We start from the raw sequence: 26,856 nt of genomic DNA on the forward strand, positions 1-26,856 counted from the left end.
CGAGTTTGGCGCATGCGTATATATAGCTTTATTTACTTTATTTAATGATAAACATTGAAATTTTTTTGAAATAACAGATTTTATTTAAAAAACTATGGAATAAACTCAAATAATATAAAATAATTTTATATGCCTCTATTAAGAAAACAAAAAACACCATATTTAAATAAATTTACATATTTCAATAATTAACAAGAACTCCAGGAACCATATAAATAAACGTTACCATAAAAAGACCAAAATCGTTTATATCAAACACAGCCAATATAGTTAAAAGTCATCACTATATACGAAAGCAGTAAAATTTTCCTAAAAATCTCCAAATAATACCGCTACTATTCTTGATCCATAAACCCTATTAATAAGTTGACTACTTCGAGCTTTCGATTAACATATTGTACATTTACTAGTCTAAAACGAATGGATTATCGTCCTTTTAAGCTGAAACACATCTCAGTCAATACGTCATTATACTCACAAAATAGTAATTTATTTACCTCTACTGTGATATAATAATTCATTGTATTTTCCTTGACATTAGATCACTAGGGTGTTGTTGATACTTTTGTTAGCAAATTTAATTATTTCAAAGTATTACGGTACACTGTTCTATATCTTAGCAAAATGCTGTCTAATTTATTCTATGATTTCCATATTCTTCGACTATTACTCTAAACATAATTACTATTATAATACTCTTATAAAACAAAATTTAAATTATTACTAAAATATAGTATGTTTAAAATAAATGTTTAATTATTACCAGTTACTACAGTTTTTGCTACTATTCTTGATGGACAAACCTCATTAATAACTTGACTACTTCCAACACAACAAGAATCATTTTCTTCTCTGTTCTTGTTATCATTAAATTTTGGCATATGTTGATACCTATTCCAGGTCGTTGAAAATGATGTTTTATAAATTTGGCAGCTAAAATTCCTAATATAAATAAAATTGATGCTGTTTGGATTTTATAACTTTTAAAAATTTAACATTACATTCTGCAGTTACCCTTGTTCTTCCATATTTTGAAACCAATATATGTTAGGCCACCAAGAATAACACAATAATATAATGATTATTACTATAGAATTATTAATGTATCACAAAATCTAAATAGTCTAGATTTTGTTGTTGTTTTGACTCGAAAAGAATGGACCGCTGTTAGAAAAGGAAGATAATATCGTTTCATATAGTTTATTCTTTTCTACGGCTTATTCTATGCAGTAGAGGGCGCATGTACCAAATCCGGAGATGTTGTGAAGATATGTATCCTAACTATGAAAGCTCATCTGAAGTCCTTGAGTTTTCTGATTTCGAAAAACATGTTAAAACAAATCAGGATGTATTTAAATAGATTTGCTCATATATAGATCATCTCCCCACATTGAGGAGTTGGTTTCTGGGGAAAAAGCCACTCCTGGTCCTTAACATTCTTTCTTGACAGTATAACTTGGCGTAAGAAATTCATAATTAACAATATTACGATTCCCACTTCTTAATAAAAATTAGTTATTATTAGTATTATTCTAATTATTTGTAACTTGGTAATAAATTAGTTGTTATTTTTTGTAGATCTGAGTTATTTGTAAAACAAAATAACGTTGATGTATCCCAACACGGTTTAATATCAAAAACCGTCTCAAATTCGATATGTTCTTGGGCAGCACTGTCAAACGCCATAGGATTGACGCTTTGTATGGACTACAGCTTCAAAAATACGAGCACCAACATACTGGCACCATCGTTTGTGCTATCAGGACCGGCTAGTTTCCAGATTTACATCCAAAAATCGGACCCAACAGCGAATATTTATCTGTTCGAATACAAACGAGTCCAAGGACGCGATACTAATGTTGTATCGTTAACGTTTGATACACCGGAATCAGCTGTGAAACGTTTGATTCACGCTAATATAACACTCGCTAAAACTAGTAACAATATGACGATGTTAATGCAGTCATCATCAGGAATAATTTTAGCTAGGGGTCGAGTAATTAACACAGAAAGCGAGAAATATTTACAGGTAATCAATCAAAAATGTGTTCCGATTATTTTTCACCTTCATTTGTTCATAGATGACTCTCGATATAAATGATAAAAAACACCTTGACGTCAGTGTTGCATACGAAAGGCTTAAAAAAACTAATGGATTTACGTATAAACCCAAGGTGTACCTTGGTGTTAATGGAGATCGCGTAATGGAACTACAAGGTGAGATTTTTCAACCAATTTATTTTTCAGGTTCATTTTCAACGTATAGCGTGCCGTACCATGTCATAAATTTTAACCATGTTTAAGCGGTATGGTATTAAAATAATCTTTAATAGATTTTAACAGCACAGCAATTTGCTATATAAGTAGTTTTACAGAAAGCCATCTAATTTGCCAGCAAATAATATTAGTTAACGACCATAATTTTCATGTCATTGTTAATAGCGCGGCTTTAAATTTCTCAACAGTTTCACATTCTTGTACGATTCGATGATTTATTCTATTTCACTGAAAACTTGGCAGCTATAATTGTTTCATGACTGGCGATATAATAAAATGTATAATCGTCGAATTTTACAGCATCATAGCAACGCAACTAATAAATTTTATTATATCGGAGCTTAAAAGAATTTTATTACTGATTTTTTTGTTATATAATTGAATCATAGTCTGACTTATAAAAAAAAAACGTATTATTTAAAAGAATTTCTCTAACAATCTAATTATTTCTTTAAATTACTACCTTTAAAGTTCAAGTAACACCGATCGGAATAACTAGCAATCTGACGGAGTTACTTCTGGAGAATATGTGGGGTGATACAGGGTTTTAATATAAATGTTTCAAAATATTTCTATGACCAGTTATAAGACGTGCGATTTACCGTTTTCGTGTTTTCTTTTCATATCTAAGAGTATTTATCTAATGCTTCCTTCAAAGCACCCTACAACTATGGTTTAATTAGGTTTTATTTATCCCTCCTCTTTCGTTTCTTTATATCTTGCTTTATAATTTCTCTGTTCTTCCATCATTGTTTCCTTCGTTAAATAGTTCCAAGGCTTTTAATACATTTATCGACTATCAATAATTAAAATCCCTTAAACTTTCGACATAAATCTCAACCGAACCGTTATTTTTTGTAAATTAGGGTGAGTACTTTTAACAAATGTAAAGGACTGTCGAACAATATCAATGTTTCCAATCGCCAGCGAATTAGTTTTATCGTCTCATGAACTCATTTTCATTTTCGAGAGTGTTTATAAAAGTAGGAGTATTACTAAGTCTGGTAAAGGGAAAAATTAATAATTAGAAGGGTTAATACCCTGTACAAATGCCAGATGAGATAGAACTGTGGTTTAAGAATTTTAATAAGAATTTCTCAGATTTATCACCATGTGACTGGTAGGTTTTTATGTTTTTGTTTACGTGCAAATTATTTTCTTCTAATATTGTATTTACATATATCAATATGTCATTTTAAAACTGTTAGTTGATCTAGATATTATTTGTCAACTATATTGTAATCATCACTGCCTATTCAATATTCGGCCATACCTGAAGCCGTTCACCAGTATTTTTCTTTCGACTAAACATAAAAAAATGTACAAGGTTCTCCGAAGATATACGAGGGTGGTTCAAATATCATCGAGACAAATATTGTAACACGTTTATAACTATTGAAAAAATTTACAGTTTTTCTAGGTATTTCTCCTTACTAGTTACGCATTTTGTCTATCATTCCGGAATTTTTTTGATGCCGGTATCGAAGAAGTCCTTGGACAACTCGAACAGCCATGTGCGAACGAAATCCTCTACCTCGTCGTCGGTGTTGAATCTTTGACCTCCGGGGCTTCTTTCAGTGGCCCAAACATGTGATAGTCGCAGGATCATAAATCCAGACTGTATGGGTGGTGTTCCAGTACCTCCCACCCTAATTCCGATATTATATCGAGCGTGAGATGCGCGGTATGTGGGCGCGCGTTATCCTGGAGAAGAATCGCACTTAGTGCTGGAATGCTCCTCTGTTTCGAACGATAAGCCGGTTTCACGTGTGTTTTCAGAAGTTTAGAGTAGTATGCAGGATTAATGTAGGAATGCGACGTACAGCACGCTCCACCGGTCCCAGAACACCGTAACACAGAACCTTAAACCCGTAAACTTGGTTGTCTTCGCCTTGACTGGCGCCCCTTCCACTCTTTAGACGACATTTTGATTTTGGGAGTGTAATAGGGTACCAATGTCTCGTCTATAGTGAAGATTAGCGTTAAAAAACCGTCCTCCTTCTATCGCGTCAGTAAGCGGCGATAAACTTTCAACCGCGTAAATTTTTGCTCGAAGTTCAATAGTTTACGAACCCATCGCGCCGTTATTTTGCGATATTGAAGGTGTTCGTAGATGATGATAGACTCTACACTACCAATACTGATGCCGAGTTCAGCTGAAATGTCTCGAACTTTCATCCTACGGTCCTCCAAAATGAGTTGGTTCGACGCGGCGAATGTTGTCTGGTGTGATGCTGGCTTGCGGTCGACGATCATGCGGCTCATTCTCGACCATCCTTGAATGCCCTGACCCATATAAACACGGCAGCCCTACTCAGGTACTCACTACCGAACTGATTTCGCAAAGGCAGAAAATTTCTGTCTTTTTAACGCCTTTCCACACTAAAAAACGGATGACAATACGGCGGTCGACACTTGACATTCACTCATGGTCGTACCGAGAATTATTCCACACTGTTCGTAAGGGGCCCAGCTATCACATACTCAAGCCACGACCTTCAACACGTATATGCGCGCCATCCACAGCGTTTGTCTCCATCATATTTGAACCACCCTTGTATATGATAATATAATATTCTTTGATCAGTTATAAGAATAACTCTAATTATAAGGAAACACTCTTCAGTTAGTTAAATTAGATTTTACTTCCCTTCTTTTTTTTCTTGTTAATAGTTTCCTCGATCATCTCTCTCTTCTTCCATGATTGTTGTATATCACTTCCAAGGATTTTAAGTTTAATTTTGGATAAAATCGATAAATCAACTATCGATTAGGAGAATATGATGTTGAAGAGAACATCGAATAAAATATGCCATTATCTACGCCGCCATTTATAAAACGCTACGAATTAATTCCAATAGCTCTTACTATGAAAGCTTGTATTATATGTAATATTCGTAACATTGTTAAATTCAAATAGAATAAATTATCATTTTAATAGTTTTTTTGTTAATTTGTTTCATTTTTCAGCTCAACATCTCTTAAAATAGCTGTATTAGATTTGATACTTAATTATAAAGGGTATTTCACCCTAATTCCGATATTGTATCGAGCGTGAGACGCGCGGTATGTGGGCGCGCGTTATCCTGAAGAAGAATCGCACTTCGTGCTGGAATGCTCCTCTGTTTCGAACGATAAGCCGGTTTCACGTGTGTTTTCAGAAGTTTAGAGTAGTATGCAGGATTAATGTAGGAATGCGACGTACAGCACGCTCCACCGGTCCCAGAACACCGTACACAGAACCTTAAACCCGTAAACCTGGTTGTCTTCGCCTTGACTGGCGCCCCTTCCACTCTTTAGACGACATTTTGATTTTGGGAGTGTAATAGGGTACCAATGTCTCGTCTATAGTGAAGATTAGCGTTAAAAAACCGTCCTCCTTCTATCGCGTCAGTAAGCGGCGATAAACTTTCAACCGCGTAAATTTTTGCTCGAAGTTCAATAGTTTACGAACCCATCGCGCCGTTATTTTGCGATATTGAAGGCGTTCGTGGATGATGATAGACTCTACACTACCAATACTGATGCCGAGTGCAGCCGAAATGTCTCGAACTTTCATCCTACGGTCCTCCAAAATGAGTTGGTTCGACGCGGCGAATGTTGTCTGGTGTGATGCTGGCTTGCGGTCGACGATCATGCGGCTCATTCTCGACCATCCTTGAATGCCCTGACCCATATAAACACGGCAGCCCTACTCAGGTACTCACTACCGAACTGATTTCGCAAAGGCAGAAAATTTCTGTCTTTTTAACGCCTTTCCACACTAAAAAACGGATGACAATACGGCGGTCGACACTTGACATTCACTCATGGTCGTACCGAGAATTATTCCACACTGTTCGTAAGGGGCCCAGCTATCACATACTCAAGCCACGACCTTCAACACGTATATGCGCGCCATCCACAGCGTTTGTCTCCATCATATTTGAACCAACCTTGTATATGATAATATAATATTCTTTGATCAGTTATAAGAATAACTCTAATTATAAGGAAACACTCTTCAGTTAGTTAAATTAGATTTTACTTCCCTTCTTTTTTTTCTTGTTAATAGTTTCCTCTATCATCTCTCTCTTCTTCCATGATTGTTGTATATCACTTCCAAGGATTTTAAGTTTAATTTTGGATAAAATCGATAAATCAACTATCGATTAGGAGAATATGATGTTGAAGAGAACACCAAATAAAATATACCATTATCTACGCCGCCATTTATAAAACGCTACGAATTAATTCCAATAGCTCTTACTATGAAAGCTTGTATTATATGTAATATTCGTAACATTGTTAAATTCAAATAGAATAAATTATCATTTTAATAGTTTTTTTGTTAATTTGTTTCATTTTTCAGCTCAACATCTCTTAAAATAGTTGTATTAGATTTGATACTTAATTATAAAGGGTATTTAACTACAGGGTAATTTTGTCAATTTAATTATTTTACCGCGATAGCTTTGTGGAGGTCGAAAAAGTTCTTTTTATACAGTGTAGTCATATCGATATCGAGATAGTAATTATATTGGTGTAGACAGGCAAGAAAATTTGATTAAACTTCTGACAACAATCAATTACGTGCAAAAGGGCCCATAACTCTGTAACTTCGCTACCCGTTACATGATATATAGACCTATATAACTAGGGATTCAGACTCGTTTACAAGTGTGCACACAATTTTCTCCCAAATCGAACATTGATTAAGCTATAGACCGAAATTTGCTAATGAATTTTAGTTTAATTTTAGTTATTCTAACGGTATCTCTAAAAAGATTCCTTATCAATCTTGATATATCTTAGGAATTGGTCCTGTCTGAGATGTCATTACTGCAGATAATTGTTTGTTTATGTATAGACAAGTTTTGCGGTATAAAGGAAGCAAATTAGTTTCATTCAGTCGCTATTTTTTAATAATAAATAATAATAACTAAATAAATCTAACTAGTCAATAATTTACAATATTACTTTTCAATTTTCTTTACAATCTCTTATAAGAACCATAAATAATATTTGAAGGATTTTTTTATCCTCACCATTTTAGTAATGTTTAAAACAATAATGTCCTTGTGCTAAAAAGTGCTACTAGGTAGCATAAATCGGTAGAAGGTATAATGCGAAGAGTTAATACAGCAGGTACTGTTTTTGCTTGTATAGAAACAAGTTTTCAGACAAGCATGAGTAGTGTATCTAGGAGTAACATTATCAATTTCTTATATCTGACCTGTCGGAAGGAAAAATGGCTTTGGTTCGTTACTATTTTTATTTTTATCAACACTGCATATTCAGCATAAGTTTTCATGACCATGACGCTTACGAAGCACACAGTGTACATTGGGAAAGTATTTTAGCAAAATAGGGTTCAGATTTTTCTGTATAATCATTTATTCTCAGACATCATTAACCATAAGTGTAAAAATGTAAACCATATCAGTTGGATGTACATCATTTAATACAAAATGGTGAATATCTATTACTTCTTAGTAAATAAGCTTTAATATATAACATATCCCGGCGTCTGTTTTTAGATATTTCAATCTTAACACCATCAAACAGATGGAAACTCCTCAAATCATAGGATAGTCCATAGCCAGTGCAGTACTAGACGTATAAAGTAATATATGTCTATCTATCTATTAATTCAAAGTATTGGCCATTTAATTCTATACATCTTGCCTATATTTCAAGCAATTTTTGATGCCATCCCAAAGAGATTGTTTGTCCTTTGTGCGAAACCATTCAGACATTTTTTAGCTTTTTCGAAATCGGCGAAATAATGCACTGTAATCGCGTATCTCATTGAAGTGAAATGTTGATAGCCGGACGGGGCAAGGTCTGAATAGTACACCGTGTGCAATAATATGTCCTATTCAAGTGCTTTCAACGCTTTCTTGACCGGTTTTGCTTTATGAGACAGCGCGTTATTGTCCTGTAAAAATCACTTTACTTTGTCTTCGAACCAATTCTGGACATTTTTCGATCAATGCATGATTCAAATTGATCATTTGTCGGTAGCGATCACTAATAATTGTTTCGCCAGGTTTTAACAGTTCGTAATGCACCTCGCCACTCTGGTCCTATAAAATACTAAGCATTGTCTTGCGGCCAAACTTATTTGGTAGAGAAGTAGCAGTTCACACACGATTTTACGATTTTCCATTTACTTGTCATTCAATTGGTGTAAATTTCTATTCTCTCCACTGCTCGTAATCGGTCGCTAATTGTTTTTGGGACACATTTGAAGCTTCGGCCAACTGTTTTCTAGCTTCGTCCAATAACTTTTGAAGTTTCGCATCTTCAAACTTTTCGGTCTACCAGAACGTTCTTTGTCTTGCACATCGAAATCGTCTCACCTATTTTTAAGGTTAGAGTATGGCCACCATAAGTTTGTACCAGCAAACGGTAACTTTCAGCGATGAAAATTGACATTTTCAAAGAGGTATAAATCTATGACGGTATCTTTTTCACAAAATATAATGTATAAATATAACATGCATAGTTTTGAAGCTTGATGTCAGTAGAACATAATTTCATATTTGTCAAAATCATAACATTGCATGCTAAAGCCTAACGAAATCTGTTAGGAAAACCGGTAATGACTTTCCGATACACTTCTTCACACGCATTCCTGGGGTTAATTTAAATTCAAAAATATGTATTTTCCCAATGGACGTACTATATTGAAAAGGAACTGAAAATTTAATTCCTTTAATTTAATTCGAATAAATATACGACGTCTTTCTTATTTGCTTATCAAAAGCAAACTACGCGAGAACGTGCAAGTATTTATATTTATAACCTTTGCTATATTTACTAAGTTGTGATGTTATATAGACATATTTGAAAAACGAATCAACAGCTTCTGTGCCATAATAATTGCTATAATGCTATTGGATATAAACTAACACAATTCAGAAACATTAATCAAATAATTCGATTATCGTTGCTATAATAACACGTCAGTCTACGACGTATAACTATTTAATATCAATTATAATATTTGATTTAATTAAAACTGATGTCTGAAAATCTTTATTAGATATAATTGCGTTGCTAGGAATTCATTAATATGATATTATCGAGAGAATGGGATCGAAAATCTTTCGCTGGCTAATAAAAAAGTTCATTTTAATAGAAAATTTGAATTCTTTCCTCGAAAATAATTCAGAATGAACTCAATAAATGAAGTAAAATATGGCGTCTATCTTATTTGCTTACCGAAAGCAAACTACGTTAGAATGTACAACGATTTATATTTATAAAATTTGCTAAATCTACTCAATTGTGATGTTATATAGATATATTTGAAAAACGAATCAACAGCTTCTGTGCCATAATAATTGCTATAATGCTATTGGATATAAACTAACACAATTCAGAAATATTAATCAAATAATTCGACTATCGCTGCTATAATAACACGTCAGTCTACGACGTAAAACTATTTAATATCAATTATAATATTTGATTTAATTAAAACCGATGTCTGAAAATCTTTATTAGATATAATTGCGTTGCTAGGAATTCATTAATATGATATTATCGAGAGAATGGGGTCGAAAATCTTTCGTGGGCAACTAAAAAGGTTCATTTTAATGGAAAATTTGAATTTTAGGCTCCGTAGACCTGATAAGCAAGAGGGATATTTCACAATACACCGTAGATTTGAAATTTCACACAAAAAGGCTGACGTCCAAACTTTTCGGTTATATATCAAAAACGGAATCATCGGCTGGGACTGATTTGCACCTGGATTACAAATTTGTGAACGCGAGAGAAGAAAGGGTGTCTTTTAGATTCAGCGGTGCCAACAGGTCCAGAAAAAACTTGGCTAAAATCATCGGAACGTGCGAATTACAATCAACGTCATATCCGAAATTTAACTTCAATACCAACGTTACTTTTCAGGTAATTAAAACAAATCAAATCGATCAAATAATATTTCAAAATAATTACACTGTCAAACAAAAATATTACTTATCTCTATTAAAGTATTCATTTCATACTAGTGACTGCCCTGTGGTCGAAATTCGAAAACAATTTATTAAATGAATCAAGTTTCTTTCATAACATAGTGAAGTGAATAACTTAAAAATGATCTGCTACTAAAACATGTTTTCACAATATTCTCAATATAAGATCAAAAATTTATTTGATATATAATACGAGTGTTAATTAAAAAAATTAATGTCTCTATATTAAAATAACTACCATGTAATTAAATCTAATTTTTATTAAGTTTCAATAATCAAAAGACTACACCACTGAACATTATAACAAAGTACCATAAGATTATTTAGAGAACTGTAACAATTTCAGAGCATTAAATATAAGTACACGTGATCTTTCTTTACTTTTATGTTATAAATATAAATATGGAATAATAAATAATGCAATATATGTTTCTATATAGAAACAGAGAATATATGAGTGAACTATTTTAACGTTGATATTTGACTATAGCATATATATAATATAAAACAATAACAAATACAATTAGATAATTTATTTTTTACAATTTAGAATCACTGTACTTACAATCATTGAATTAACTATTGATTTTCCAAAACTTAGGTCTATAAAGTAAATAAAATCAAAATAATTGATACAAAGTTCAAACAATAAAATGTCACATATATTATAAACTTTATGTTCACGAATCTTTTCAACAACGTTTATGTGAGTATTGTCTTATATTGACACGAATCTGTTATGGTAGAAGAAATTTCAATGATAACATACTTGTACCAGTTTGGTTTGTTTATTATATTGATATTAGTGTGCTGAATATATCACAAGGATTTCCAATGAATATTCATAGATTTCATGAAATTAATCCCGATATATAATTTCCCAGCTCTTCTAGTTTTGATTATCACCTCCATCAAAAAACTATTTTATTTATATCCCACTAAAGAACTATGGTCTCTATCATCTTTCACTCACATTCGTTCGGTCGATTTCACGACTAAATCTATGAGGAACTCATTCATCCTTCTTTAAACAAACATGTAAATCATTGTAATCTGCGCCTCTAAGTTTGTCCTCCAAAAGACCTCAAGCTCATAAATATCAGAGTGTAATAGTGTCCAAATGTTGAAGCTATACAGAAGAACTGGTAAAATAAGATCGAAACAGGCAGAGTTCAGTAAAGAAAAGGCTCCTACAGCTTGATCGATTCGACTTATTACTTTAGGTGTAGATGCCACTTTATTCTCCTTTATTACTAATAGTAACTACTGGATTTGCATTTGTTCTAACTGGATCTCATTGAAATTTACAACAGCTGACGATATGTTCCGTCAGCTGTCAACATTTTGATCTTTTCTTCATTAATTATCAAGCCATATGGCTCTACAGTTCGAACAATATCATGAAGAATGTTAGAAGCTTCAACATCTATATCAGCGGACAAGGTTTCTTTTACTACATAGAAGATAGTGAATTGATGTATTTTCAGAGTTTGTGTAATGTGCTATTCTGTGTAACCATCATTACATTATTTTAGAAGTAGCCAAAACTATTAGATTTGTTATTACATAGAGAAAACTTTATAACTCATGCACATCAGAATGATAGCAAATCGCAGTAAAGAAATAGTTAGAAAATCTTGAAAATTCAAGTTGTAATAAATAAGAAATATTTTTGTAGGGCAGTGTACCGAACAGAAAATAAATATAGAAAGGCAGAACAAACAGTGAAAATATAATTTACATAATATACACTGATTATTCTAAATGAGTTTATTAATTAAGCTTGATTGCCAAATGTTCAGTAATTCCTTTTAGTCAATGTATCCGTAACAAAACAACAACAGCACTAATTTTAAATAATTTATTGTATTTTAGCGAAGTGGCAGTCACATGGAATTTAAAATGGGCTTAATACAAAACCCTTTGCCTTTAAGTGATCCTAAAGCCGATAATGAAAATCTTAAATTTGATTTCATATTTTCGCATAAAGCATTTACCGACACTAAGCATACAATTAAGGCTTCTGCTTCGCTACAAAGAAAATCGAGCAAGTTAGACATGAAAGGAGCGATTTCACTCGAAAGTATAAACTCCGACATCAACGTGGAATGTGTTGTAAATTATGGAAATAACAAGCAAGTATCTGTTACTGCATTCTGGTCACATCCCAGAACAACATTGGAGGAAATTAAAGCTCGTATTAATATTACTGTACCAAGTTTCACAGCGATGATATTAAAGGTTGAAATTTTAGAAACGCAGAGCAAAAACTATCGAGTAGGTTTCTATCTTTATTTTATGCGCTGAACTTAATTTTCATTTATTGAATATTCATGCGACTTGATCCTGAAAACAACTTAACAGTTCGATTTTTAATAATATAGTCATAAAGTGACTGCCACAAAAACTAAAATAATATGGACATAATATTAAAATAACAAAATTATAACCAAACAAAAAACAAGAGAAAAATGAAAATTAAGTTTAGACCTACAATTTAAATACATTAAAATGACGTATAATTTTTATTTATTTTACAGTTAGATCTTAGTGGTACTTGGTTTAGTGGCCATAGTGCGCATGCGGTTGGTTCATATCAAGATAAAAGTAATAAAATATCATCCAACCACCATATGAAACTATTTGTAGAATCGCCGAATTTCACCGATATAAATGGAGACTTTGAATTCTTTAGAGATAACGAAGTACTTAAAATTGATATAAAGGTAAGTTTAAATTAATTTTGCATCTATAAATAAGAATTTTTTTGCAATTTTTTTTCGTTTTAAAAAAGTTGAGAAAGTTTTAGAGTGAGAATTTTTATTAAGTTTCAATAATCAAGAGACTACACCACTGAACATTATAACAAAATACCATAAGATTATTTACAGAACTGTAATAATTTCAGAGCATTAAATATAAGTACACGTGATCTTTCTTTACTTTTATGTTATAAATATAAATATGGAATAATAAATAATGTAATATATGTTTCTATATAGAAACAGAGAATATATGAATAAACTATTTTAACGTTGATATTTGACATTAGCATATATATTAAAACAATAAGGAATATAATTAGATGATTTATTTTTTACAATTTAGAATCACTGTACTTACAATCATTAAATTAACTATTGATTTTCCAAAACTTAGGTCTATAAACTAAATAAAATCAAAATAATTGATACATTATTATTGCGTTTTAAAAAAGTTGAGAAAGTTGTTATTTTTTAAATTGCTATTTATTAGCTTTGGTGATAAAAAGTATCTGAAAAGAAAATATATGCTGATTAGGAGTTATGTTGTATTTGTTGCACTTTAAGAGAGGTAGTTTTGTCTTGTTTAAGAAGTCAAACCTCTTAGTAGTACCCTGGAGCTTTAATTCTTGCACCAACGAATTTTTGAAAGTGTGTAGCTTTAAGACCTTGTGCAAAATGCATTGCAATGCTGTTCTATGTAAATTTAAAGCACATGTATACTTTAAAATTGTGGCAAATTGATCGATTGACATTCATCGCATTTTCTGTTATTATTAATGACGTGGTGTCCGGATTTTGGTTTTACCAGTGTTGTAGTTATCTCTTCAAACTGTTTAATCCGTTTTAGAGTAAAAGGAATATTTGGTGCACTATTTAAGAGATAGAGAGTCAGGCTACAGATTGCGCCTTGTATTTTTGATATATTTTCAATTATATGTTGGAAATACGACACATCTTCTTTGACTATCCACGGTTTGACCTATTTTAGCAATCAGCGAACAATACTGATCTCCTGTAACCATTTTTCTAGTCCATAATGAACATTTCTACGTTGTAAGACAGTTCTTTATCTTCACCCTCCTAATTCTACTAGAATAACAGAAACTAAATTTTAAGCTTACTTATACATGAATTACTACAGTTGTAGTAATTCATGTATTGTATGTTGTAAATGTTATATCATGCTATTGGTTACTGGTAGTTCAGTCAAATATATATGGCAATATATCTACTTCTGGAAAAAGTTAGAAAACTCATTCCCATAATCTAAGCAGTGCTCTCAAAAGAGTAATGAAACATATTAAACTAGTGGTTGCTACAATTGCCAGATTTTTTGGAACCCCTCAACAACTTACAAATGTCATTAATCAATATGCGTCAAATGCGCAAGAATTTAGAGACAAAAATGGACATAAACGGATTCCCAAACCAGGCACTTTATTCTAGGAGCTAGCAAGCTGAAAAAAAATGTTTGAAGCATAAATATCTCTTTCAAGCATTGGTAACAACTTTTTATATTAGATGCATACGTGTATGCATTTATTTAGGAAAATTGTTACTATACATTAAACCATTTTTCATCATTTTAAACTTTAATTACTTTACTGCATTTCACATTTAATTAGTGCCTTTAGACTCTATTTAATAGGATCTGTTAGAGTTGTGCCGTTTTGTTTCATTATATTGAAAACAAAGTCCTCATTCTTTTCTGTTAGAATTCTTCTTCTCGTTCTAGTAACTTCTTTAATCCAAAAATATATCTTAACATAATAATTGTAACATTTACATAAAAATATCTGTAAAATTACTCTGACATTATCGACATGGCAGGATAGATAATACATAATTAGTAATAACAGATTATAAACAAACATTTCACTGAATTTCTTTTTTTTTACATAATTGTTGAGGCATATACATTTTTTAACTCATGATTTCTAAGAGATCCAAGATTCTGAGATTTTTAAGAACCCACACTGTTTTGGCTAAGTAACCTTACGCCACATTATATTGATTTGGATACATAGCCAAAATATATTAAAATTGATGCTACTTTTAAAATGCAATGGAATTTGACACTAGTCCAAGGTTGATAGAAATGCCAAACAAATCTTGTAGAGAAGTGACATTTACCTTCATATTTTCGACATTGAACACATTTTGGGTTCATATTCTGGCCAATATTTTTACAACTACCGCACATTTGTTAGTAAATAAGATGAAAAGAGAAAAATTAAATGTTTTTACAAAAAAATCGAACCAACTTCAAAAAATAAATAAGGGACTCACTGAGATGTAAAAAATAATCAAACTTAGACTTTTCACATAAAAAAAACGTTTTAAAAGATATTATATACGTACGTATTATATACGTACGTATATATATATATATATATATATATATATATATATATATATATATATATATATATATATACATATATTGTTCAAAGTAGCGTCTCGTCGAAAGAAGTAGTCTAGATATTGCACATGCAAAATATTTCACCAAAATTGCCTATGAAATGAAATCTCTATTTTTCCTGTGAGTATAATTTCGTCCCTACATATATAAAAACTTAAAAGTACAAATGTCTAATGAAATTTGAAACATTAATAAGATAGAACGTTTCCAATCGTATTTTTTTATCAGTATATCCACGAATTCAAGTTACGGGAAGCATCTAATTAAAAAAAAAGGAGTGAGATCTTATTAGGAAAAAGAGTCAAGTAGCATTTTCATCGAGGTAGAAACAGATTTAGTAAGCCTCCGTCAGTAGAGACAGACAACCAGAATAATGAGAAAATGTCTGCTTTAATTATTACGAACACGTGGCGAACGACTGGCCAATTCGGACAAGAAGTTTCGTTTGCTTACCTACCTTAAGATCCAACTCCCATATATCTTTGTCGTCCTTTCTACACGAATTATTACTTTAATGTTACCGTTAGATGAAAAAACTAATACGGTTTCCTTATTTTAAATCACCCATTATTATTATTTTTAATTGAACATATTGTTTTTTTCAGGCAACACAAGATATTAATGATTATGAGATTTTTGTTAGTCATAATAATACTTCCGAAGAAGAAATGCACACGAACATAAGACTAAAATACAAAACAAAATTATACACATTAAATACAGTTGTTAATACTGGAGATTATTACAGGATTACCACGGAGCTTCATCTTGATCAGTAAGTATCTATTACCCGTAAAATATTAGGTTGGGGAAAAAGTAATTTCGATTTTTTTTTAATAAATGGTTTTAAAGACGCATATCTCTAAAAATACTTATTCAATGAATCCACGTTACAGCGCGTTTGAAAGGTAACAGTGTATGGAATATTCTAGATGTAAAATCAGTGTTATTTTTTCAGTCAATCAACAGTTATTGCGCTTTTAAAATTGAGATATCGTAAGAAGCATATATCTGGTAATACTTATTCAATGAAGTTATATTATAACGTATTTGAAACATAACTATCCATAGAATATTCTAGATGTAAAAGTAACATTATTAGTTCAGTCAGTCTAGATTTATCTGTTTATTACATTTAGCAACACTTTTTCGATGAAGTTGTACTATATCATATTTGAAAGCTAGCTATCTATAGAATATTATAGATGTAAAAGTAACGTTATTCGTTCAGTCAGTCTAGATTTATCTATTTATTACCTTTAGCAATACTCTTTCGATGAATTTGTATTATATCATGTTTGAAAGATAAATATCCATTGAATATTCTAGATGTAAAAGTAACGTCATTCGTTCAGTCAGTCTAGATTTATCTATTCATTACATTTAGCAATACTTTTTCGATGAAGTTGTACTATATCATATTTGAAAGCTAGTTATCCATAGAATATTCTAGATGTAAAAGTAACGTTATTCGTTCAGTCAGTCTAGATTTATCTATTTATTACATTTAGCAATACTTTTTCGATGAAGTTGTACTATATCATATTTGAAAGCTAGTTATCCATAGAATATTCTAGATGTAAAAGTAACGTTATTCGTTCAGTCAGTCTAGATTTATCTATTCATTACATTTAGCAATACTTTTTCGATGAAGTTGTACTATATCATATTTGAAAGCTAGTTATCCATAGAATATTCTAGATGTAAAAGTAACGTTATTCGTTCAGTCAGTCTAGATTTATCTATTTATTACCTTTAGCAATACTCTTTCGATGAATTTGTATTATATCATGTTTGAAAGATAAATATCCATTGAATATTCTAGATGTAAAAGTAACGTCATTCGTTCAGTCGGTCTAGATTTATCTATTCATTACATTTAGCAATACTTTTTCGATGAAGTTGTACTATATCATATTTGAAAGCTAGTTATCCATAGAATATTCTAGATGTAAAAGTAACGTTATTCGTTCAGTCAGTCTAGATTTATCTATTTATTACATTTAGCAATACTTTTTCGATGAAGTTGTACTATATCATATTTGAAAGCTAGTTATCCATAGAATATTCTAGATGTAAAAGTAACGTTATTCGTTCAGTCAGTCTAGATTTATCTATTCATTACATTTAGCAATACTTTTTCGATGAAGTTGTACTATATCATATTTGAAAGCTAGTTATCCATAGAATATTCTAGATGTAAAAGTAACGTTATTCATTCAGTCAGTCTAGATTTATCTATTTATTACCTTTAGCAATACTCTTTCGATGAATTTGTATTATATCATGTTTGAAAGATAAATATCCATTGAATATTCTAGATGTAAAAGTAACGTCATTCGTTCAGTCAGTCTAGATTTATCTATTCATTACATTTAGCAATACTTTTTCGATGAAGTTGTACTATATCATATTTGAAAGCTAGTTATCCATAGAATATTCTAGATGTAAAAGTAACGTTATTCGTTCAGTCAGTCTAGATTTATTTATTCATTACCTTTAGCAATACTTTTTCGATGAAGTTGTTTGATCATGTTTGAAATATATCCATGGAACTATCTATAATATATATTCCATGGATAACTATCCATGGAATATACTAGATGTAAAACCATCGTCATCTGCTGAGTCAATAAAAAGTTATTGCGATTTGAAAATGGTGATTCCAGAAGACAACGACTGTATAACCCAGACCTTCGCCTGTCTGACTACCATGTGTTCCGATCAATGCATAATTATCTTAATGTTGTTTTAAATAACGAAAGGAAAGAACTTTTACAATGACGGAATTATGGTTTTAAAAGAAAAGTGGCAAAAGGTTATCGAATAATTTGAAAAACGTGAATAAAACATTTTTTCCCAACTCACTATTTGGTCTTGAAAAAAATATATGATCTCGTAATTTTTTTTGTTTCAGATTAAGAGATGTAGAATTTTCTGTATGGGTATTTAACGAAGAACTTCAAAAAGCAATAGGCTTCGATATTAACTGGGACGCTAATAGAGATCCCAATCAAAAACTCTTGGTTGCAGCTAATATTACGAAAGCAGCAGATTTCAATTGCAACGCAGATTTGATTGTTAGTTATCCAGGCCGTACAATTATTGCAAAATATCAGTTTGAATTACAAAGTAAGCAGAATTTGTTATATTAATTGTGGCGAACTATGACTGTTGTTATTTGGTTTGGTTTATTTGGGCGTATAATGGCGAATTATTTCAAAATATTTAATTAAACCTGTCATATTTAACTTTTGTGGTGTTTTGAGTATTTTGTTCTTTAGGGAATTTTATTTCTAACATATTTTAACAATTTAATCTAAAAAATATAATGAATCGTAAGTTATTTTAATCGTAAGACAACACAAAAAAGTTATTTTATCGACACTTTTTGAAAGTCTTCTATTGGAAATAATAATTTTGTGAACGATCCTCCCTAAAAAAACTCATCTTCTATAAATGACATCTATTAATTGATTATATATTACGCTATCATCATAAGATGCGAATTCCTGTCCCATCACCCTTTGTCTCATTGGTCAGAATATGTGGCAGCCAAATGCAATAAGATCTGAAGAATACGACGTACGGAGTAGGATTTGCATTTGGTTTTAAGATGTGTTAATAATTATTGTCGTTTTGAACAATTATTTTGTTGTATCTTCCAGATAATTGTAGGCGATTTTCTTTCAATGCACGAATCAAGCGCATCAATTGAAGTCGGTAGCTACCACGAGTTATACACTTCACTCAGTTTTAGCAGTCTTCTGATAATAATAAATATACAGATTGGGTGCATTTTTCATTATCGGTGACTAGCTAATAAAAAAATCTGTTCTATTTTCTCTTCGACGCAGTAAATTATAGATGAAAACTCACAAAGAGCTTTTTTTCAGTACCTCTTGGTTTAATTATGTAAATGTTAATATTTTTTGTTGTGTACGATTTTCAAGATGTTTAGTAGTATATACCTATCTATTATTAAAGCACTTCACTTCAACTCTCTGTCACCAAACACTGAAACAAAAATAGTGGAGGTGGGTGATAGAATATAGGTTACGTTAAGAAGTGTTATGGCTACATATTTTAATTATTAGTTCTTAGTTTATTGAGAATAACTTTTGGGAATTCAACATATATTTCTTCAGAATCTTGTACAGCTTTAATAGCAATTTTAAGTTCCCCAAAAAAGGTGGATGCTCATTGTAGTAACATACAATCTGGACTTTTATTGTACCAATTCCTATATCTGAAAATCACCACTCTTTTTCCAGACATTCAATTAAATACCTTTATTGGCCAGATACCTGCATGTATGGGTTACTAGCGACCCGCCCCGGCTTCGCACGGGTGCAATGCTGATACTAAATTAAATACACTACAGAAAAAATATGAACGTTGTATATAAAAACATAGCGGCCCGCTCCGACTTTGCACGGGCATAAAATATATATGCCTATGTCACTCGATGAAAACATGATTAAAATCGATCCAGTATTTTTGGTTCATTCATTACTGCCCTTGGCCTGCACGCATTAAATTTGGAGTAAAACAATTCCTCTTCCCCTATACTTACTATGAAGATTTCCTGCTATCTTTGGAATATCTAAATTCATACAATTTTTATTACATTACACATTTTTAAACGCAAATTTTAAATTTGTAATATCTCCGAAAATATTTGTTTAATTTACATGCTGTAAGGAACCATATTGATCTATATTAATTGCACACTGTATTTAAGGTACTTAATTCGATAAGGATTAATGCCGTATTGCTTAAAATAGCTTCGTAAATAAGCCATTTTCTCACGTAAAAAGTAAACAATAAAAATGGTTAATGTGGGTTATCCCTAAAAGATAAACATATACCATAGCGGACTTTTTTGTAGACCTTTTTATGGTGTACAATACTGTAGTACATTAATTTGATCTAACTCGTAGGGTTAGGCAGCGTTTTTGCTAATTGCTAAATAAGCCTAAAAAAATAGGTTAATTTACGACATCACGTTAGAAACCTCTAAAATTAGCAATGTTGCCTTAGTATATTATGCATGTATTATACATATAAACCTTCCTCTTGAATCACTCTATCTATTGAAAAAAACCGCATCAAAATCCGTTGCGTAGTTTTAAAGATTTAAGCGCACATAGGGATATAGGGACAGAAAAGGCGACTTTGTTTTATACTATGTAGTGATGTTGTAAAAGTCTTGGTTAATGAATTTGACGGTTTATGATTATTTTGGAATTCTGATCTCAAGATCATAGCCGGTCTTTTGATGGCAATTTTTCATATGTAAGTAATTAATTTCAACCCCTTGTCATTTATTACTTATTAGCTATTTATTTTACAGAGGACATTTTCATATTTTCACTCAGAATTATTTATTTTGCAAATTGTTTATATATATATATATATATATATATATATATATATATATATATATATATATATATATATATATATATATATATATATAATATATATATATATTAAACAGGCCTGAGCTTAATCAGTATTGTTAATGGAGTTTAACGCTAATAGTTCAGATATTTCTAAATTTAAAACACAATTACTCCAAAATATTTGAATAAAACCTAATTTGGACGCTTTAACGAAATATCCTAAATGTCCCTTTAATATATACATACTAATTGGAATATGTAACTCCAAGGGAATAAAGTGTAATAACGACAAATCTAAACAAGCCCATACTAATGAGAAATAAGGATCCATTCTTTACCATGGACCTTAATCTGTGGTTATTTGTTATTTAAAGGGGCTTTTCACCCAAATTCAAATCAACAACATTTTTGTTATTTAATTTCAAGCAGCAAGTCTTAATTGAGATTGTCGGAAAATTGAGGAGATTCTTTAATTTGCATTTTGAAAACCCGCCGTGATTTAAAATTAATTTCCCAATTTGGTTTATTTTGATCGCTTCATATGGTAACGAAAATAATTTTAGTTTTTTTTTACAAGAGAAGTTTAATTAATTGACAATTTGTTACTGCTAAAAACATTTGAATTAGTAGAAAAAATTAGAAAAAAATATTTGGTACTATATGTTTTAAGGGTTTATGGATATTGTAGTGAACTGATCTTGGGTTCTTCTTGTCTGATATATTAATATATAATATATATATTAATATGATATAGGTAGAGAAATAATACTGGCCTGTACACATATCTTGAAACAATTAGGCACAAATAAAATAAATATTTATCTAGAAAAGCAATGCGTGTCAGTAATCACATATGATACGTGGAGTCATATGCAAGCAATTTTGCAACTGACTTGCAAAACATAAAACTGAGACTGATAAATGACCGAGACTACTACTGGGATTACCATAATTAATCTTTAACAGTTAGGATGAATGGAGGAATTAAAGTTTTGAACATAGTATGACCAATAACGAAGATAGGTGGACAATAAAAGTTTGTGGTAAGAGAAATTGGTAAAAGAATTAACCTACACGTTAAGCTTAAGCAGGATAGAAAAGATCACAGCAGAAAATCACGACGAAGGATAGTTATATTTAATGAATGGTTGAAACTTACGGTAGATATGTTTTAAAATTTATAAAAACTTGTCTGAAAACCACCTTTCAAAAACTCAAAATTACAGTTTTTTACTGTATAATTTAAGAAATAAACTTTGTATAAAAACTATTATACCATCGTTTGAGTGAGTGTAAAATTATTTATGTATATTATATTATATTTGAACAGGAATAATATCAAAAACTTAAAATGGAAATACGGAAAAAGTGATATCAATATAGATCTATTTTGAAGTGACGGGAACGAAAATCCATGTTAAACTGCTGTAAAGTTGATAGTTTTTACTATATGTAAACAAAACTGAAATTCACTAATTTTTTGAAAATACCATTTATGTTGTATAACTTAAAAACTAACGGTTGCATCAAAATTATTATACTACCATTCAATTTACCGAAAAATTATGTATAATCTCTGTTATTTTCATTAAGTTACGGTTATTTGAACAGAAATGAGAGCAGGATACTTGAAAATGCCAAAAATCGCAATTTTTCATGACTATATGTATGGAAAAAGTGCTAAAAATTTTTACCTCTCGGATTACGATAAAACTCCCTTAATACATGTATTTTGATGTGAAAGAAGCAATAATCCATGTAAAATTACTGTAACGTTTATAGTTTTTAAGATACATAAAATAAACTTAAATTGACTATATACTTTTTGTTGTATAACTTAAAAACTAAATGTTACTAAACTAAAGGTTAATATTATTATACAACCATTCGATTCAACGAAAAATTCTATATAATTTGTGCAGTTTTTATTAACGTGTTATAATTTGGGAGGATACGCTACCGAAAATTTTCACCAGTTTCCAATATAACACCAGTCGTATTTTCCCGATAATGTACCCTTTGATTATCGTTTATTCCGGTTAAAACCACATTAGAAAGCACTGCAGAACATTCTCATTGATATGGGGATACTCAAAATGCTAAAAAGCCTTTATTTAACTAGTAATAGCTAGCGTTAAACCAAGATTAAAGTTAATTCACAGTTCCTTCTATTCATCATCAGGTACTTCTGATAAAAAAAAATGTGTATGGAAAAAGTTCTAAAAACTTTTACCTCTCGGATTACGATAAAACTCTCTTAATACATGTATTTTGATGTGAAAGAAGCAACAATCCATGTAAAATTACTGTAACGTTTATAGTTTTTAAGATACATAAAATAAACTCAAATTGACTATACACTTTTTGTTGTATAACTTAAAAACTAAATGTTACTAAACTAAAGGTTAATATTATTATACAACCATTCGATTCAACGAAAAATTCTATATAATTTGTGCCGTTTTTATTAACTTGTTATAATTTGGGAGGATATGATACCGAAAATTTTCACCAGTTTCCAATATAACACCAGTCGTATTCGCCCGATAATGTACCTTTTGATTATCGTTTATTCCGATTAAAGCCACATTAGAAGGCACTTCAGAAGATTCTCATTGACATGGGGATACTCAAAATGCTAAAAAGTCTTTAACTAGTAATAGCTAGCGTTAAACCAGGATTAAAGTTAATTCACTGTATATATATATATATATATATATATATATATATATATATATATATATATATATATATATCTATATAATTATATATATAATAAATAATATATATATATATATATATATATATATATATATATATATATATATATATATATATATCTATATAATTATATATATAATAAATAATATATATATATATATATATATATATATATATATATATATATATATCTATATAATTATATATATAATAAATAATATATATATATATATATATATATATATATATATATATATATATATATAATTGGAAGTATTAACAGTAAATATTAAATAAAATTGAAATTATAAAAGTTTAAGTAGATATTTTTAAGAAAGTATATTAACAATTTAATAAAATCTAAAGTAACACTAAGTTCACTTGAAATTTTTAGAGGGTAAAATTGATCTGCTCGCCAGTGTCTCATGGGATGACGGAAAATCGCTCTCAATTAATTTAAACGTCATATACAGATATGAAAACGAAATATTTTTTGAAATATCTTCGAGGCTTAACACTCCACTAGACTCTTGGAAAAATATGAAGCTTGCCGCGACGTAAGTAGTTTTCTTTTCATTTTCTAATTTAATATAATTAGACGTTCGTGTAATTTTTGTTATCTTAGCTTATTTGTGTCTTGGTTGCACTAAATTACGTTCATTTATCATTCTTTTTGAAAATTGTACGGAATACTTCGAGGATGCGCCTTTCTCTTAGGTCAAGATTGATGTCCTAATTAAATAAGATATTCCCTAACCGAGTTATGTATTTTCTTTTGGTTTTTAATTTTTTTTTAGATTCGAACATTTAGCGAACTTGTATCGTTTGAATGGACGTGCCAGTTGGGATCCACGTCAGGAAATCGCTCTTCATTTGTTCGGAGATTATATGGCAAATATCGATTTTAACAGCTACAAATATATTTGTTCGGTAGAAAGTACGCTGGACCGTATCCCCAATATTAATACTACGTTTACTCACGTAAAAAATGGTACCCATTATAATACTAATGTGCATTTAATGGTAAGTATTCGCCCAGTGTATAATCCTATAATTTAAATTTTATTGAATGGGGTTAGAGAGGTACAGCTGACACGAGAAATATTGCTGATTTGCTAAATTCGGCATTAATGACTTTCAGAATATATATATATATATATATATATATATATATATATATATATATATATATATATATATATAGGGTCAACTCGTTTTTTTTAAAATTTAAATAAAGAAAATCTGGGAAAAATTGCTCTGTTTATTGTACATGAGCTTATAAAATATTATGATTAATTAAAATGTTGAAAGTTAAATATATCGTGTCATTTTTTTTCACTTATTCACCGTATTTTATGCGTGGGAGTGGATTGTTCGAATGTTTAAGCAAAATTAAAAATCTGGGAACTAATCAATTGAGATACCACCTTAAGGGATTATTAAAGTTGTCACAACTAGCCCCTATTTTGACGCAGAGTTTGAACGTTATCTGTCGCGTAAAGTAGAGGAAAAGGTGATCAAAAGGGATTTTATATTACGATTAAAATATATCAATAAAATTTATCGAATATCACCTGATATGGCCCCAGCCGACTTCTTGCTCTCTCCAAAGCTCTATTATATTATATATATACCCTATATATATATATATATATATATATATATATATATATATATATATATATATATATATATATATATAGGGTCAACTCGGTTTTTTTTTTAAATTTAAATATTGGAAAATTTGCGAATATTGTTTTAATTCTGATGATATTTCAGCTCGATATCTTTAGACTAAGACTTTTTAAAATCCTTTTAAAGGGGTTATTTCAAAAAATACGTTTTATCTTACACCACAATATGATTAAGTAATCGTTAGCCCATTTTTTAGAGTTATAAATATGAAACCACATCTTTCATTATTTTTTAAATTACAATACTTTAATTGGTGTAGTAGTCAAGGCACCGCACTATCCTCCTACTGCTTTCGCGGGTTCGAATCCTGCTGGGGCATATATGTACTTTACGTTTGTGATTGTTTATAACTGTGATTGTCCAAAAGGCAATATCGCAAAATTCGACAAGTAAAATGGTAACCAGACTGGATAAGACCGGATGGTAGGTTTAACATCGATAATAGTTGTCTAGAGCCCATGTTAAGCAGTAGGTCTAATCCAGATTAAACTCCAGTTAGCAATAACGAATTAGCTATAAACTTACAAACAGTTTCAGTTTTTAAATGACATCAAGTGAAGCTATACAAAATTAAAACTTTTGGTAAAAGAAAAACTAAAAAGAACTATTGTTGAGAATGATTGCATAAATGACAACTGTTAATCAATATTTTGTAGCTTAGCTGAAAATACGTTTCAATATTTTGTTTTTTTATTCAATCTTTCATTCGTTTGGTTAGAGCGTATGGTGTGGTCTCACAGACAATCTTATTGATGATATAGCTCTAAAAAGTGCTTCATCACATTTTCACCCGTTTGGAACTAAAAAATATACTGTTTCGTTTGGTGAGATTTATATTAAATATATTGTGATATTAAATTATTGGCGTATAAGCGAAGGTGAAGATTGCAATGAAGCTTAGTTGTAGTTAGTTCTGCTTGATGTTAATTCTGCTAGTATACACCAGGAATATTTATTTAACGATTAGTTTATTAATGAAAGTTGAATATACATTTTACTTTGTTTACTTAATTCGCTATGAAATTATAGCCAGATTGGTTCGCGCAAATATCACGGGTTCGAATCCTGCCTGGACCTGATTGTAAATTTGTTGCTTTTGATCAGCTATCTTACAACATGTACTTATCACTAACCTTCTATAAAGTAAATGCTATTCTTATAAGATGTGTAATGTGTAATGATGAATAAATCAAATGTGATATAGTCTTAAAAAGATATTTTCATAGCGCATTCGTTGAAATACTATCCATAACATTAGAACATATCTGGAGAATATTGTGAGTACAGTAGGATGCCCTATTTTAACATTTTAAAAGTAACCAAAGAAACAGCTCGCTGAGCAAAATACGATAGTATGTATATTACCAATCAATTCGTCCAGCAATTCTATCAATTACCAGTTTTCAAATTCAAACTGTTGCAGGATGCTTTTTGTCAAATAAATCTCTGGGAATCTCTGGGACCACTTCTGACAACTCCTTTCGTTACGCACTCATCATCATACATCTCTGTTATCATTCCATGTGCTTCTGCTGGAGTTTTTTTTTAAGTTAAAAGCAAAAAGCAATTTCCGCAAATTCCGCAAGCATTTTTGCGCTTATTGG

General features: G+C 30.5%; 1 protein-coding gene across 3 annotated transcripts in view; it reads left to right on the top strand.

Annotated features, from left to right (window-relative positions):
* The window catches only part of Apoltp (Apolipoprotein lipid transfer particle), a 159,110-nt gene that overhangs the window by 45,304 nt on the left and 86,950 nt on the right, over window positions 1-26,856 (top strand). For 2 of the 3 annotated variants that reach the window (XM_076404794.1, XM_076404796.1), the window contains exons 12-20: window positions 1,579-2,029; window positions 2,082-2,217; window positions 9,884-10,176; window positions 12,117-12,518; window positions 12,782-12,967; window positions 16,034-16,203; window positions 18,346-18,560; window positions 23,952-24,114; window positions 24,355-24,580. In XM_076404794.1, the coding sequence (XP_076260909.1) occupies window positions 1,579-2,029; window positions 2,082-2,217; window positions 9,884-10,176; window positions 12,117-12,518; window positions 12,782-12,967; window positions 16,034-16,203; window positions 18,346-18,560; window positions 23,952-24,114; window positions 24,355-24,580 (2,242 nt within the window). The remainder of the gene's footprint in view (window positions 1-1,578; window positions 2,030-2,081; window positions 2,218-9,883; window positions 10,177-12,116; window positions 12,519-12,781; window positions 12,968-16,033; window positions 16,204-18,345; window positions 18,561-23,951; window positions 24,115-24,354; window positions 24,581-26,856) is intronic. The other variant, XM_076404795.1, reaches the window with a different exon arrangement.

Source organism: Rhynchophorus ferrugineus, unplaced genomic scaffold (genome assembly GCF_030347505.1).
Source record: "Rhynchophorus ferrugineus isolate W39M unplaced genomic scaffold, kcgeb_rfMv2 rfM5, whole genome shotgun sequence".
NCBI lineage: Eukaryota > Metazoa > Arthropoda > Insecta > Coleoptera > Curculionidae > Rhynchophorus > Rhynchophorus ferrugineus.